The 17,438-nt window shown below is 38.9% G+C and overlaps 1 protein-coding gene across 1 annotated transcript; it reads right to left on the bottom strand.

Moving 5' to 3' along the window:
• Positions 1-2,320: 2,320 nt before the first annotated feature.
• ncstn (nicastrin) lies at positions 2,321-16,581 on the bottom strand. The gene is made up of 17 exons (XM_063461500.1): positions 16,483-16,581; positions 13,615-13,716; positions 13,034-13,157; positions 12,179-12,300; positions 11,434-11,579; positions 9,557-9,701; positions 9,274-9,386; positions 8,411-8,563; positions 8,192-8,296; positions 7,760-7,837; positions 6,658-6,827; positions 6,466-6,568; positions 5,991-6,092; positions 5,608-5,695; positions 4,966-5,129; positions 4,607-4,819; positions 2,321-3,568 (listed from the first exon to the last, which is right to left on the bottom strand). Exons 1-17 carry the CDS (start codon positions 16,538-16,540, stop codon positions 3,446-3,448), a joined length of 2,109 nt encoding a protein of 702 aa, XP_063317570.1. The 5' UTR covers positions 16,541-16,581; the 3' UTR covers positions 2,321-3,445.
• Positions 16,582-17,438: the final 857 nt, after the last annotated feature.

Below are 17,438 nucleotides of genomic sequence, written 5' to 3'. Positions count from 1 at the left end.
GAGACTCCCAGGCCCCACCGGTGGCGTCCTGATGCCAAATGATCCCAACGCCCGCTCCCTTTCTTTCCCCTTTCCTTTTCCAAACGGGACGCCCTCGCAGTAAAATGAATGGACGCACTCAAATTCCCACCAGCCCTTCGCCGAGGACAAAATTCAAACCCTCCGGCCTGCAGTCACACTGGACGCGCTCTTTGCTTCCAGGCGCATCACTCTCAGTCTCCTTTTTTTACGCTTCTGTTCACATTAATAAAGGCAACTCTTCCTCCCACGTTTAAAATCGATCCAGGGAGCTACGTGGCCTCCGTGGGGTCAACAATAGCGCCGACGAGGGTCCTAAACTTCCCTTCGGATTCAAAAAAAAAAAAAAAAAAAAGGGCGACCATCGCGTCCTCTCGACTATTGTTTGGGGAAACCGGAGATCTCCGGCGCCCCGAAGCTTCCCAGCTCCCCTCTACGCGTTACAACAGTGCGCAAGCATCCACAGCACCACTTCCAACATTTTAACACATTTCCGCAAAGAAATACTACTTACTTATTCCGGATCGTCCATTCAGGTATTTTCTCACTTTCCACTCTCCTTCCACTCAGCCGTAGCACCGTGCGCCCCGCCTCCGCTTCACTCTGGCCCCTCCTCTGGTTTCCCCCCCTGGGGGACCAGGCCCGTGAGAGAGTGTGGTTTAGCCACGGCGCATCTATCACCGCGCTGATGTCTCTGAGAGTGTGCGCTCGATGAGAGGGACCGGGACAGAGTAATGTGGCTCTTAAAACAGAGAGGCGGTTTATGGAGCTGCTGACGGGAACAGTCCTCTAAAAGCGCCATCATCATTAGATGCTTTCAAACCTCCTGACCTCCGTGCAGCTAAGAAGATGGTTACGAATCCAGACATGCAGCACGAACAGGTTTTAATATGTCGTATAGTTTCGAGGTAAGAAGAAAACATTTTTTGTATTATACCACGAATTTGTACAACATGGATAATGTATATTAATAAATGGTTGTACTCTAGCAAAGACCTGGCACAGGTCCTTGCCAGTTCATTCATTTTCACTGAAGCCTCGTCAGAAATGGAAGGGCGGCTATCAAGAAGCCATTCTTGAAAAAGGGGGACAGGGAGGAAATGTTGAGGTATGCCAAATGTCCTTCAAGAAGCCTGGAGGACTATTCATGATGACTACTTACAGAAATTAGAAGAGAGCTTACCTAAGAGACTTGTTTCTGCAAATCACTGCACGTATTTTAGATTTTCCCAGCAAAATGCAAAGAAATTAAGGGTGACTCAAACATTTTTCACAGCACTGTAGCTCAAAATAATCTCACTGTAGATTTTTGGCAGAGGATTCTTGGCAAAGATTTTTCTGTACTGCGTTTTACTAAAAATATTACAATATTTGTTTTACAACTACTTTCCAACAAAATGCAGGTTAAGGTTTACCATTAACTACTTTACATTACTTAAGTCACACTGTTTCTTTTAAGGAGGATCTCTACTTTCTTGCTTTTTTTGTCAAGGACTCTTAAAAAAAATCAACTCAAAAACCGCCTTTTGAGTCTATAAAAAGCTTCGTTTGCTGTCATTGTGAGCTGGCTTAAGAGGAAGATAATGGATGGATGATCATATTAAACATGACTAAAGTTTCAAATTATGTGTGCAGGTAGCCAAAGCTTCATACTGCTTTAAGCACTCAGTTTAAGAGTTTTTTCCACTCTTGGATCTGTGTGACATCATGACGAGGGGATATTCTTAACAGGCTCATCTCAACCACACAGGACTGACTCGCACAAAAGTGCGAAAGTCCCTGAGGGTCAGAAAACTCGAGCCAATAGAAGTGCCTTAAACATGCATTCCTTTTAATGGCCAGCAGGGGGCGACTCCTCCGGTTGCAAATCCAGCTCTATGAAGGTCAAAAAACTACTATTGGCTCCCTCACTCTGTGACTTCAGTAAACACCTTTCTGCTGCTTTTCTGCTGAGCACAATTGGTAGTTTAAGTTTATGCGGAAAAGAACGTGAAGTCTGCTGGAGTCAGAAAAAAAAAGGATTATCCAGGATAAATGTCAATCAATTCTGCTTCATAGTCAGATTCACTCCTCGCTCATCACATCCACTTCAAAACAGCCAGAGGCTTCACAGGGATCAATAGTGGCAGTGGGTAACATTGTGACACCTGTGTTGTTGTGGGGGGGGGGATTAGTATCTCCTGTGTGTGTTTAATAAAAAATAAATAAATAAACAAACTAATTTCCTTCCTTGTGATCCCTTTTTCAACATTTTCCTGCTTTTCTGTGCTAAAGTCAAAGGACTGTGAAATACAAGTTTGGAAAAGAAGCAATGTTTATTTCTTCATCAAGGCATCACAATTGGTCTTTTAATTCCATCTATTAAAACAAACACCCATCACCAATCTCGTGTGTCATACAATTTTCAGAAAATAAACTTCATAGGGAAAAAAACAAAAAACCAAGGAGTGCAAAGGCAGAGTACCAGCATGTTGTTTTTCACTGCTAAAACTGATCTTTCTGACTGCTTTTTTAATACATTATGGCCGCTGACTGATGAGAAATAAAGTGTTTTTTTCAGCCATGCCAGACTCTTGGAAAATTCCCATTCAAATATCACAATATGTGAAACTGCAGTGGGTCTACAAGTACAGTTTCATCATGTGTACTTGGACTGAATGATACTGATTTTATAAGAACTCCCCAAAACCTAAAACTTATCAAAATATTTCACTGCACATTTCCAGATTTTGCAAAATGTTAAATTTGTAATATTACTACTTGCTCATTGACTCACAAAGTGGTTTCTTATCATTAAAACTGATTGATAAGTTAACTACACTGACAGAGAAGACAGCTACAGTATTGCACATACCATCGCAATCCTCATACAAAGTTCTCACACACACACACACACACAGACGTGCGCGCACTTATAATTGCTCACACACACACACACACGGTTGCATTCACATTTTCAAAATCATACACACAGCTCAAAGTAATGCTCAATGTTTAGTGCCTATCCCATGACACAGTAAACAAAACATTCTTTTAGGATAAAAAGGGAAAAAAACAACAAAACAAAACAAAAAAAAACCTAAAACAAAAAATATAAACATCGTTTCCACTGGCAGGGCCTGCTGGTGCCTGACCAGTGTGTTTTATGACCCTGATGAGTCCAGATCCATCCAGGCAAATCCAGTCCGGTCCAGTCCTCATGTCACGCCTCACATGAGTGAGTCCATAAACACGGAGTCGTCGTCTAAAAGGAACCCCTCACCCCCGACCCCCCTCCCCACCTCGATGCAACTGAGACTAACCTGTCTGTGTACCTACTCGTGGTGTGTTTTAAAGAAAACTGTCCATGTCTGGTTGGGATAAAAGTAGTAGTAGCAATAGTAGTAGTAGAAGTAGTGGTCGTGGGTCTGAGACGCTTCTGAGTGAATCAGTAGGTGGCAGCGGTGGGCTCCCTCCCTGAGCTGAAGAGTATGTCGGCCTTTGAGCTGATGATGTACGTCAACATTAAGGATGCTATCAGCACGGCGACACCGACTCCGAGCGTCAACATCTGGAGGAGAAAGGGCAATCGTTACAGATACAACAAGAACAAGATATTCACACGCAGTTTTAACTTCTAAACATACCACAAAGTTACTGTATCAACTTCTGTTACCCCCCCAGGGTGTACACAGCAGCAACAAGAGATATCATCACCTTTATTTATAGTCACATTTAAACATCAAGTAGTTCCGATTGTAGCTCTCAACCAAAAAGCCTCTAAATGCTTTACTATGGAAGCGATAATTCCAGCTATCACAGAGCTAACACTGTCTGTAGAATGAGGGAAGTCGAGTTCCAGCTGCCTGTGGCTTTGCACTCATGTGATGAGCTGTTATATTAAAAATAACTCAGTCACATTAACATGTGACTTTAAAGCTGCAGTGATACAAACGGTGAACCCAAAGGCGCCAGTTTAAGCAGTGAGATGCAGTTACCACATTAACAAAATCGGATTGCTTCAAACACTGAAATAAAAGAGTTTCGATTTGTTTTAGCACAATGTGTTGATGAACATGCAGAGACCTGAAATTTGTTCAACGCACGCAATCGATCACTGCCAGGATTTAACCAGTTTTGTTTTTGTTGTTAGGCTCTTTTGTTGCTGTAGTTCTGGAAACCGGAGTTGTTGGTTTAGGCCGGATCGGCCGCTAAAATCACAAACACTACTGTGAGAAAATCTAGATCAGAGAGAAAATAACAACCAATCATGAACACTGTTACAATTACCATGCAAATTTGGTCTCTTGTTGCTGTTTGGAAGCCATTTTTTCAACATGAGACTTTCCCACAAGCACTTGCGTGCCTTAAAACAATCCCTGCCCTCCACTAACAATGAGATCACTGCTTACAAAAAAGTACTGGAGGCCAACAGTGCTACCCCTCAGCCTCCTAGTAGATGCAACTATCAATGGCATCAATTTCAGAATCCTATGTTGCCTTGTCTCGAGTTATTGCATTCACATATCAAACTTTTTAGTTGTAGAACAACTTCTCTGCTGTATGTGTGCATCAGTCACATCTGTGGTGTCTTTGAGGGAAAGTTTACCTCCAGTTCATGACTGGCCACCAGGAATATGCGCCCTTTAATGCTCTTCCACCTGGACTCTGTCCACGTTGAGTAATCTTTGGAGGTGTACTCCTCCAGGTCGAAGGCCGGGGACAGCGCTTTGGAGAGACGAGCTGTGGAGCGAATGCAGAATGCCACTCGTTCTGTACTGTTGGGAGGTGCTGCACCTTGAACCCACATGTAGCTGTATATCTGAAGGACAGGTTGAGAACAATGTGTTAAAGGGGGGAATTCGATAAATGATGTTCCAAAGGTTTTAAAGTTCTTACTTAAATTGCCAGAGGGCAACTTACACCCAAGTTGACTTTCAAGAAAATACACACTGTTGTAAATCTTACATGTTTGCTCTCTTTGTCATCCTCGCCCTCTCTCTGGTTCTGGCAGTTCTCCTGGGTGATGTTGACGGTGGTGCCGGTCAGGTTGGCCAGCAGGTATTGGACCAGAAGAGTCGGTTCACTGTGCTGCTGTGTCACCCCCACGTAGAAGTTTGTGGGTCTGTCACCTGAGAGAAAGAAAGCATTTTGTGAGGAAATAAAGTTTTGATAAAAAGATAAGCTTCATTTAAGGCTTCATACTTCAAAACAACAATAGGACAATATTGTAAACAGCATCTAAATAGGTGTTAAGAAGCAACATTTATCAACAAAACCCATAAAAATGGGTTTTAGAACACGGCTTAAAATTTTTATTCTTTGGCTTTTGGCCTCAGAAGGACTTAGTTTTTCCTTTTAATTAAATTTGTTATTAACTAATTAATTCATTATTTTACTTTTTCCTTTTATTTGGATTTTATTTATATCTTATGTAATTTTATTTTTTAGTTCCAACGTACAGCACTTTGATGTGGTTGTTTTAAAGTGCTTTATAAATAAAGATGATGATGATGAATTTCTCATCATAAAACATATTGAAGACACATAACAAGCCTTTTTATTCCTACAAGATTTTTAACAATCTAGTACAAAACAGGATCAACTTACGCAGATGAATCGCAAAGTCCGAAGGTACTATTTGCTGGAACCAGGAGTTATTTGACTTAACAAGGAAACCGTACAGCATTTGGGTCACCTGTGAGGAAAGTAGGACAGATTCACTTCTGTTCAGTCCCACAAGGTAACAGCAACATCAAGGAGAAAATAAAAAGCACTTACAAAGAATCTACAACTGATTATTATTGAACTTTTGCTGAACAGTTTAAAAGAAATAAATTTCAAGTTCAAAATGAAGGAAGTGACTGAAGAAGCCACTAAGGTTTTTAAATTTCCTTATTTTTGAAGATTTCTTAGACAAGAGTTAAAGATAATTTAAATAAGAATAATGAGCTTGTAAACAAAATAGCATTTATTAAAATAAATAAACTTACCATCTGACTATCCGCGTTAATGTTTTTCAGCTGGATGGGGTCCGATCCTCCTGCCTGTGTGTACAGAGCTCGAGCCACAATGGTCGCCACGTCAGTCAGAGCCTTGATGATGCAGGGAAACAAAGAATGTTTTTCAGAGCTCAAAAGACTTTGTATGAAGCTCTCCACAGTAAATCAACACAACAGAGCAACAATGTTTAGATGATAAACAAAGTTTAGACGATAACGTGACTTTCTGCAGCTTAAATAAAAACAGACTTGCTATATTTTGGAAAACTGTTAATGTGAAAAGATAATTCAAACAAGCTGATCTTAAAATTAAAAAATATATATTTTATTTAAACTCTTTCAAGCTAAAAATAAGACGAAAAGATCATGTAGCTCTTAATACTTTTAATGCATTTAAAAAATATAAGTAAAAATCACTTTAAATGTAGGTTAACACACTTTTAAATGGTTTTAACAACAGCTATACCTTTGCAGCATCTGTTACGTATTCCAGCTGCTCCTCTGGTGTCAGGTTTGGTGGGTAAGACATGTTCAGGTACTCTGCATTATCATACATACTTTCATAGTACCTGTGCACAGAACATGAAGTAGATTTAAAAAACAAACAATCCCTAGCTCTGGATTGATTATTATTTGTACTGAAGAAAATGCAAAGTACTTGTTGGTGAAAGCAGAGTTATGATTCTGGATAACAACACCAGGGATTGGCCGTGCTCGCAGGAAACGCTGGAAGGATGACGGAGGCAGCGGCTGAGAGAAACTGGGCTCTTGCAATGAGAAGTTGAGATTTAAGGCAGACGAGTTCAAGTTTCTGATGAGCTTTTCCACCTGAAACAGATCAGTGAAGGGAAGTAAGAACAAATGTTAGCCACACAGTAAAACACACACTGTGAGCTTTGGTTTCAGTTTTTTTCCGTTTATCTGAGAGTTATGATGTTTTTCTGCACAAGTTACATGGACACAGGAGCCCGTCCCAGCTGCCATGGGGTGAGAATAACAAGTATATAAATACATAAAACTAAAGCATAGAGAAACGTAAATGAGTGCTCATGTTGGACTTTCACCCATCCATCCATGCTGCCTATACTATTCAGGGTTGTGAGGAGACCCCAGGAAGACCCCAGGCTCTCCCAGCTGGTATGACTGGAAAGGCGGGGTACAACCTAGCCTGGTCACCAGTCTAACACAAAGAGCCTTGTCTTGTGTACTAATATACTGTGGTTACATCCAATATTAACCAAACAGACCAATCACAGTTCCTTAGGTGTGCCTCACTAAGACCTGAGGTTACATTTCTATGTACGTTCCGATAAGCTGCAGAACGGGATACAGATCAGTGGCACAGCCTACGCCAGCAAAAATGTGATTCCGCAATGAATTTGAAATTTCAAAAAGTGAGAAGTCTGGATTTATTATTTGTAGCGATGAATTGTGAATTCATAAATGTAAGAATTTGGCCTCTAATAATCTAAAGATAGACACTGTTTGTACATAAACAAAGTTTAGCTTTTGGCACAACTATTCAGTTCAATTTAGTTTCATGTATATAACACTAGTTCACACCAACGGTCACCTCAGAGCACTTTATATTGTGAAGTAAAAATCCTACAGTATTTTAGAGAAAACTGTAATAATGAGACGACCTCGTATGAATAGACAAAAATAGGGAGGAAGCACTCCCATTTAACAGGAAGAAATGAAGGCTCATAGACATGAGTGTTTGGGAGGTGAGAGGGATATAGGTACGGAGAGAGACCAACCTCTTCATTCACACTGCTGTTCCTCCGAGACACGGGATCAGTGTGAACCCAGAGCTTTGATTCTCCATGGAGTCCCACCTAGGACAGGAAAGTCCGACATAATCATATTGTACTTGCACATTTTCATAAACATAACCCACAACTAATAAAAAATAATTATTAATAAGTAATACAAAAGAAATCTGCACATGGTAAAAAAAACAAACATTATATATAATCAAAAGTTTTAATTTGATTTTTTTTTAAAGCCATTCAACTGTCAAGTAAAGAGGTATTCTAGTTTAATTATTCTTTAATCCAAAAGTATTGAAAAGATAAACAAATGCAGGTATGAAAAAAATATACCCAAATTCAAACAAAATTTTCCTTAAACTTCAGGAGTTTGTGCCACATGACAGTTACGTGTAAAGCTATCAGTAATATAATACACACCTGTCCAATCTCCACCACTGAGTGAACATTGTCCAGGTCCAAAGGAAACTGTTTATTCTCCATGTCGTACACCAACCTCGAGCTGCCGATGTAGTCAAAGGTTTCCTGTGGTCAACAGACAAATGGATGAATGGCAGGACAGTCAAAACTAAAACAGTTTTAAAATGTTAGTTGAGAACTGTACTGACTACAGAAAAAAAGAAAAAACAAAGAACTGACCCCCTGGAAAAATGCGTAGAGGATGGTGCGGTTGGGTTGGGCGTCCTGGGTGGCGTTGCGCAGAGCGTGTGCCGCCGCCAGCAAGGTGACAAACCCCGAGGCTGCACTCTCTGCGCCTGGAGCAATGTCAAAGAAAAAAGACCGGCTGTCCAGCTGCAGACAGGACAGGAGAGAACAGGAATTAAGCAGAGAATTTATCTACACAAGTTGTTCAATTTAACTAGCCATGAACATTTTTATTAATCAAAATGTAAACACATACTCTACCACTGTATACTGCAGATCAGCCACTTCTACCATCTATAGTACATCCTTTACTCCAGGGGTGTCAAACTCCAGGCCTCGAGGGCCGGTGTCCTGCAAGTTTTAGATCTCACCCTGGATCAGCACACCTGAATCAAATGATTAGCTCATTACCAGGCCTCTGGAGAACTTCAAGACATGTTGAGGAGGTAATTTAGCCATTTAAATCAGCTGTGATGGATCAAGGACGCATCTAAAATCTGCAGGACACCGGCCCTTGAGGCCTGGAGTTCGACACCTGTGCTTTACTCAAAAGTGAGCAGTCTCTTTGATATGTTGGCCACTATTCATCTTCATTTTATGTCATGGATACAAGAACTGCACTTAGAGATCAGAACCACCACTCAGCCAAACAGGAAAATCCAGGTAGAGGTGGTTAGCAATGACCGACTTTCAAAATAAAAGCAAGATGAATAAAATTTTGACCTCAGCCGTCGACACAAATAAAGTCTATGTGAGGGTAATACTGAATTCTCACAAACTCACATCATTCTCAGCATGTTAATATGTAACACGTGGTACTGTGGTTTTCTTTTGAAACCACTTTTGCTTGAACTCACCCTCGCTGCTGCGATGACCACGCTCTCCCCCGTCTTGTGGCCCTTATCTGTGTAGTTCAGAGGCCTGGTCGAGGCCAAAACATTAAAGTCTCCAAGTGGGTCACATACTGTTTCTTCAGGGTGAAAAAACACAAGGACCAAACAAACAGTGATTAGCACTATAATAAAATTATAATAATACAAACTCTCTTATTTAAATATTTTTGCAGCATGTTTCTGAAAATATTTCCCACATATTGTAAAAACGTTAAGTAATGTTTAGATAATTACACTTGAAAAATACCTGGGTTTAAGCTGAAGTTGATGCCATTTCTCCTCATGCAGGTGGCCGTGTCGGTGACGGCAGACATGTGTGAGTAGAGCTGCATCGCGCACAGTGGGTACTGAGGACTACTGCCATTCACAACATGGTTATGAGTGTAGTAGCACTGTGAATGGAGAAAAACACACAGATGAAAAACGCCTGTATACACAACTAAGAATGTTCCTGGGGACAAATTTCTTGTCCCCAAGAACTGACTGCACGAGGACAAAAAATTAGACTAACCGACTAGTCAATAATATTGACAATATCACGTTAAATTTGAGGAATGTTTAATCAATGATGTCAGAAACTCCCAACACAAAAGGCATCTAAAACCTTTAATCAGTCTTCATTAATGAATTAATATGACAAATCAACATCTGAAAACTAAGAAATTGTAACTCAAAAGTGTGCTGCAGTGTGCTGTGCATTATGAATGATGTACACTGTTTGAAAATTCAGACCAACCACTTCAATAAATGTAAAAATCTAAAATAATAAAACAATAAATCATCCAGCTATTTTCTTCCACTTATCTGAAGTCAAGTTCTGGGATTGAGCAGGGAAGCCTAGACCTCGCTATCACATCGAGGCATTCCCAGGCCAGCCGAGAGACGCAATCTCTCCAGCGTGTCCTGGGTCTGCCCTGGGGCCTCCTCCTGGTAGGACACACACGGCTGGAACACCCTACCCAGGAGGTGACCACCTCAACTGGCTCCTTTCAATGTGGAGGAGCGGCTCTGCTCTGAGCCCCTCCCATATAACTGAACTCCTCACCCTATCACTAAGAGAGAGCCCGTCCACCCTTCCACTATTTGTGTTCGCAATCTCACTCTTTTGTCTTTAAAAGAACTAACCAGTATTAGTGTTAACAAAAATATCAGGCCTGATTAACAGATTCATGGCATTTCTCAACAACCATGCTCCATCTGGTGGCAGACGGCTGCATAATATTTAGGATACAACAGTGTACCAGCATTCGGCATCAAATAAATGTAAAATAATTCGATTAAACGACTAGTACATGTAGCACTAACTAGTTACAACAGTGCCGATGACTGGACTAGTGGCACACATCCCTAGTTTAAACCCATCAACATGAAAATGTCAAAAACTGTAAATCTTCTAATTTTCTAAGGTTGGCTTTAAAAGCAAAAACCGATTCCCACGTTAAAAATGTCCAACCTTAAAATATAACACAAAAGAAACATAAGCTTAATCTATGCATTTGGATAGTTGTAAGGGTTAAAATCAGGAGCATGGCTGCTTTGAATAACGTGTATATAAACACAGAAAGCTGTAGCTAAATGCTGCTAGCCTTCACATTTGCTAATTAAAGCAGACCGCTGTACTGTATGTTGTGCATCTACTGCCTTTTTTAATGGAAATACCTTACAAATAGTATGACTTTGTTTGGTACACAACATTCAGAATATTTTGGTAGGTGAAATTGCGGCATTTCGTTGGTCTTTTACCTGTGGCTATTTACAGGCAACTTTAAATCCTTAAAGTTGCCTGTAAACTGAAATTATAACAAAAAGTTGTAGTTCAGGTTAAACCAAGCAGCTTAGACTCCATACTATGAATGTAATCTGAATTCGATACACGTCTATTTTATAAGGGAAGAAACGTAACTTCTCTTTGAATAGTGTGCCATTCTGTTTTAAACTAATGCAATACTATGTGATCTACATGAAGATGACCTTGTTTGCTGCTGAAACAGCTTTAGAGCATTATTTCTAAACTCAACGACCAGTGAGGCAAGTTCAGATTTGGACTCGTAGTGTGTGAGTAGTTTATCATGTGACTGCACAATCTTGTACAATCTTTCCAACATCAAGTGGAAAACAAATAACCTGTTTTATGGCCTGAGTGTCGTTGTCGTCTTTCAGGGAGAACATCGGGAAGTCATACTCCTCGTAGGACAAGCCATTTCCCAGAGGGTTCCACACGGTCACGTTACAGTGGGCTAAGGCTGGGTCATAGCTCTCTGAATACACGCCTATGGGGGATGCACAGAGAGGGGAAAAACAAAAATTACCATCAGTAACATTAAAGAGACCCCTGATCCAAAGACAAGGTTGGATTGTTCCCCATCTACCAAGCATCCAACTTCCCTAAAATGACCCGGAGTATTTTCACTGTGTGCTACATGTTACCCCGACTAGACTTAAAGTTTGAATCCAGGACTATTTAATAGTATATGGCGTTAGCAAAGCATCTTCATACTGTGAAATTACTTTTTTTTTACTTCAGTAAAGGATGTGAATTCCCTTCTTTCTCCTGATATAATGCCGCAGAACTGTGCACTTCACCCCCCTTTCTTTTCCCACGTCTGCACTGAGTAGGAGATGCTTTGTATCTCACTGTACATGTGTACAGTGACAATAAAAGGCATTCTAATTAAATCTCTGTTGAGTGTAAACAAGACATTTTGCAGACACTGCAATGTTTCAGAGGTCAAGCCCAGAACATGAAATATGACCCAGTTTCAACTTGTGGTTTTATGAGCTATGCTCTCTGAGGATCATCAAACTATAATTTATTTCTGTAGCTTGTGTAAAACTGTGGAGCAAGCCTTAACATGTAACCCCCACCCACCTGAGTTCTCGTTGGGGCAGGTGGTGTGTGGAGAGAAACCCTCAGCTGGATTTGAGCTTGGCGCCACAACAACAACACCAGCAACCCTACTGGAGCCAGTCTTAAGTTTCATCATGATAGATCTGATGAGCAGACAGCCGGCACACAGTACAGGAGATGATACAGGTTAAAAAAACAAAACAAAACACAGAGATCATAGGTGCGTTAATTCTTTTGAAATATGGTTCAAGTTTCTTTCTTTAAGTTTAGCAGCTGCTATTAGACACACATCTATTTTATTATGCATGTAAGTAAATGCCAACTTATAGCAGATTGGCCTCCATAACAGAGCCACAATCCCATTACTTCACTGATTTATTTTTATTACCAAAGTTTTTGTTTTTTGTTAAGTACTAAAATATCTAAAATAGGGCTGAAAGAGAAAAATGTCTTAATTTAATTTCTTAAAGTCAACTCCAGTTTGATACTCAAAGTGCAATAATTTATAACATGACATGTAGCATTACCACATGGGCCGATATCAAAAGATAGAAATATGAGCTACTTCTAACCTATTAATTTAAAACTACTCCACATGCGTGTTATTGCTGGGTGTATATGCAGCTGTCTTGCATCACGTTTGATTGGCTAGCAGGATCATAGACAGTATACAAAGTGTGGACTAACTGCAGCTTTTACATTTGTTAATTGGATAGTTTCAAACTGCAATTCTGTTTTGATGTCGATTGATTGTTCAAAATAAAACCAAATATGGAGCAAATCAGTAACAGATTTTAAGTGTGAGTAAATGAGGATTATGTTCACTAAAAACTACTGTGGGGGCTTCCACTACAGGGTGAGACATGTTGAGCGCACCTCGTAAAGAGTGTAGAATCCAGAATCACCATATAAGGAGGGTTGGGACCAGTTTTCAGGACCCAGTCCAGGTTTGCTTCTGATTCGAGCACATGGAGCACACCAACATCGCCTGATAAAGACGCTGAAATCCGAAACAAGGAATGAAATTTCTGTGTTACAGCTGTCCAAGACATAAATGTCCTTAAAAGCTTTTCAATCATTCTCCATTACTTTCATTCAGCAGAAGCAAAACTGCTGCTGGTGAGGCTTTTGTAGTGTGACACCAGCACACACTTCTATGGATATTCAGTTTTTTGATATTCAGGTAGTTATCACAGGAAATATTTGTTTTACTGCGGGCTTTCATCTGTGAGAACTATTCTGTCACAGCTACACAGATGTGTGTTTGTGAATTTGAACAACTGAAGCAAAAACACAGGAAACACAGGAAGGTGTTTGCAGATTAATGCTCACTAAGCATTTTATTATTGCTCACTGTGTATCTAAGATACTCCAAACTACAACAAATACTTTTATGTACTAGGTTCAACTTGGATAATAATATCAAAATATAATATAATAGAAGCTGATGTACTCACACTGACAGCCTATTTGATGTGTTGCGTTTAGCAGTCGCACACACGGGATAGTGTAATTAAGATGCACATAAATCTTGTTTTCCACTGAATTACAGCTGACACCTGCAAGAAGAAAAAACAAATATTTGAACATACACACAAATTTCATCTTTACTATTCCACTTATACTATTGTCTCCTGATTTGTTTTATTAGAAATCATTTAAATCAATCAAACTTTCTAAACACTTTGAAACATGCTAGATCCCAATCTACTCCAAGCTTCATTCTGCATGAAGAAACCATGAACTCTGAGCTCCCAGTGCATTAAAAATATCCATACAGAGGTCCGGGCACAACAGGCCAATTTCCCATTTTCTCATTTCTTATAGTTTCCATCGCGAGCCTGGTCCCTGTAGTAATGTTATAAGTAGGCAGGTTCCCCAAGCATGACAGCAACATTCATTCTCATTTTTATAACCTGCACTTACAACTAGCTGTGTTTTGACTATTAGACAACACAAAGAGGTCCTTTCCGAGGCCTAGTCAGCACGGCATAAATGTTGCACCACTGTTTCCATAGTACACGTGAAGATGCTAACACCCACTGTAATGTTTAAAGGTTGTTTGGGAAACAAGTGAACTGGAGCACAATAACGGAGTTCATCTTTTGATGATAAAGTTTGTATATATATAAAAAAATGTGTTGTTATTTCATTCTCTCTCTTTCTTTAAAAAAAAGAAAAAAGAAAAAAAAAAGCAGAAGCAGAAGCATAAACTGAAACATGGGTTCACAAACAAGGTGTGAACTGAAAACCAAAGAAAGAACCAAGCCGCAGTTTTGGAAATAACTGCGAAAGAACCAAGCCGCAGTTTTGGAAATACCCTTATTGACAAGTTTTGACACCTCAGTATATATGAATAAAGATCTGGTTGCAGGTTTTTACAAGTATAGGCCTACTGAGCTGTACAGACAGCGATCACTATTATTTTGCTTCTTTGCTCACCCCTTAGTTCACAAAAGAGAAACAAGGGTTATTCCTATTATACATCCAAAGATTCCTCCTTGAGAGTTAAGATGCCTGTTTTTATGTCTAAGAACCACATTGAAATTAGAGGAGCTTTTCCTTTAACATGCTTTGTAGAAATAATTTTCGAATAAATCCTGCGTCACAGGTCACTTATTTAATGTCTTTTATTTGGATAATAATAGAACTAGGTTCTTTATGAAATGTAAGCAATACAATGCTGCTTTTATTCCCCAGGTAATATATGGTACAAAACTGTGCTTTAGTATTGTGTACAATACAATACTTCAGGGTTTCAAACTGTCATCCTTCAAATGTTACACTAACAGCATCTAATCGCTCATGAATTAATACTGCTGAAAGTCAACAACAAAAACATACAGCAACAGTCTAAAACAGGCCAACGGATCCCATTCAGGCAACGGGGAGGTTGTCAGCTTTAAAATTTGCAGTGAAGTTGTAAAATACTTAACCTGTTTCTAAATCTTGATATGCTTGAGTCATAAAGACATAAAATATTCTTGGTATCTGGGTTCAAAAACTTTACATGAGAGGGATCAGTGTCCTTGCTTTAACCTGACCTCATTGGTTTCATCTTTTTAACATGGTCCAGGACAGCATTTTCAAATGTACGTTTTTGCACTTCAAGAAGCGGTATAATTCATAGCATTGTTTACAATTATTTTACATAAATAGGGTTCCTGCATACCAAAGAATGTGCTGCCTAACAAAAAATAGAAACACATCAACCAGATGATCTATAAAAGCGTGAAGACGTTGTTATTGTTATTGTATTGTTATTGAGACTAAATCCAGACGTTTGCAAACACCAGCTAAGGTTTTAAAAAAGGGTAATGGGCACCACAGATATATATTCTGACTTCATCTTAACTACTCAACAAACTATTTCTGAAAGCATGCTCAGGTTTTTTCTTTTTACACAACACTTTTATCACACTTAAACTATAGTAAATTCAAGAGTTATTACAGTTCCTTATTTTCTAAATATTTCAATTCTGTTTCGTTTCCTACTTTCCATACTGGGTAAGTTCACTTGTTTTTAAGCTTTTATTGTTTAAAAACATTTTTGTTTTAAGTATTTTAAATGTTAGTGTTAGTTGTCTTTATTATAATAATATATCTGACATTTCTTTTTATCAAAATACTAAAAATGATCACTCAACACTAAAACAAAGGTCAAGTTTAGAATGAAAAGGAAACACAACTGTTCGTTTTTTTTTTAACTGATCTCCCCACAGCAACAGAAAAGGGAAATGAAAAACTGATTTATTTATTTATTTATTTATTTTCATCTCAAGTGATGCTATGTTTGCCCACCTATGTGCCGATTTACCAGGATATTCTAAATATTTGAAAGTGGCTTCTCTTGTGTTTAATTTCATTAGATAGTCACGTAAACTACAAAAAAATATGTATATAATGTATATAATCTGGCGTGGCGGTCCAGCCTTTAATCCCTCCGGGGGCGGCCGCAGCGGTGAAATCACGAGCAGTCACGCTGATGCTGAGTTAAGAAGAGGGCTGACCCAATCTGTCACTACAAAGTCACCACAAAGGCTTAATTAACACAAGAGATGCTGTGTTTCTTTTGCACATCCACTTGGTTGAAATGCGTAGAGAACAGTCGCAGCACCGAACTCAGTTGAAAAACTCATTTTAAAACCGGGACATAGATTTTAAAGGCAGATAGAAAACCTCCTGCTAACGCTAATTTAGCCTAGCATTCAGCTAGCACCGGACACAAAGAAGTCCTCGAAGCTAACCGTCCGAAAGCGAAACACATTTCGTTCTTCAGCAGTTAGACGAAGACACAAGTTTAGCAACAGGGGAATACAACTCACCTATGAAAAACAAACAAAATATCAAGTTAATGATCCATTTATTCGACAGCAAATCCATCTTCCTGGTTTGAAAAGCTGAAAACACAACAGGAAGTGTTGACATGGGGAAACATCCGGGTTTTGCTGTTTGGGTCCGGTTTACAGAAAAAGGGGCGGACTCAGTCGAGGTGGACTAAAGTTATATATTACATATATTCTTTAAATGTTAGATTTTGATTCAGCTATGTTTCAGTTAGTTTGTTTTTATTGTTTTGAAACTTTTTATTTTTGATTTAGTTTCAGTTATAGTCTTTTTCATAGTCGTATAATATAATATTTGTAATGGGCAAAGTTTTAACAGTTCAGATATTGAAATATCACACATTAAAAAATCGTGTATTATTTTTTTAATAGAAAGTGGAACGCTTCATGCTTAATTTATTGACAAGTTTGAAATACTACCATAGACTAAAAGTTATGAATTTCCATAATATTTTGGTATTAATTTTAGTTATTTAAGTACAAAATATTGTTTCAGTTAATTTTTGTATGTATGTATTTAGAGTATTATCTTTATTTGATATGACTTAACCAACATGTCATTGTTTAATTTTTTTTTAACTATATTGGTGTTTTGGACATCACAGAAGGGAGTAATTCAGTTTTCTGTCACATTGGGAGTGATACAGTCCGGCATAGCAGAAACTGACTTGACTTGTGATGCTAAATGTACAGTTATCAAAAACATCTTGTAAGAGGAAATCCACTTAAAATAAATCAGTAGTTGAATGAATTTAATGTAATGTAAGCAACTGAAGCTTTTAACCAATAAACAAAGCCTTTATTTTAGTTTGTTTTATTAATGTGTTCAAAATCCTTTCCTTTAAAATGAAAGAGAAAGAGATTATATATTTCCCCCCACCTTTTTTTTTTTTTTTTTTTAAACAGAATGTGTTCTGGTTAATAACAACAGTGCT

Source organism: Pelmatolapia mariae, linkage group LG18 (genome assembly GCF_036321145.2).
Source record: "Pelmatolapia mariae isolate MD_Pm_ZW linkage group LG18, Pm_UMD_F_2, whole genome shotgun sequence".
NCBI classification, from domain to species: domain Eukaryota; kingdom Metazoa; phylum Chordata; class Actinopteri; order Cichliformes; family Cichlidae; genus Pelmatolapia; species Pelmatolapia mariae.
The sequence above is the reverse complement of the archived record's forward strand: the minus strand, read 5'-3'. Positions and strand labels throughout refer to the sequence as shown.

What these genes read in the sequence shown, in the direction of transcription:
- ncstn (XM_063461500.1), bottom strand. Translation starts at nt 16,540, where the DNA reads ATGGATTTGCTGTCGAATAAATGGATCATTAACTTGATATTTTGTTTG. An exon ending in GATTCTACACTCTTTACGAG is followed by an intron (nt 12,301 to 13,033) that starts GTGCGCTCAACA and finishes TCTGCTCATCAG; the next exon opens with ATCTATCATGATGAAACTTA. An exon ending in TCTACGCATTTTTCCAGGGG is followed by an intron (nt 8,297 to 8,410) that starts GTCAGTTCTTTG and finishes TGTTGACCACAG; the next exon opens with GAAACCTTTGACTACATCGG.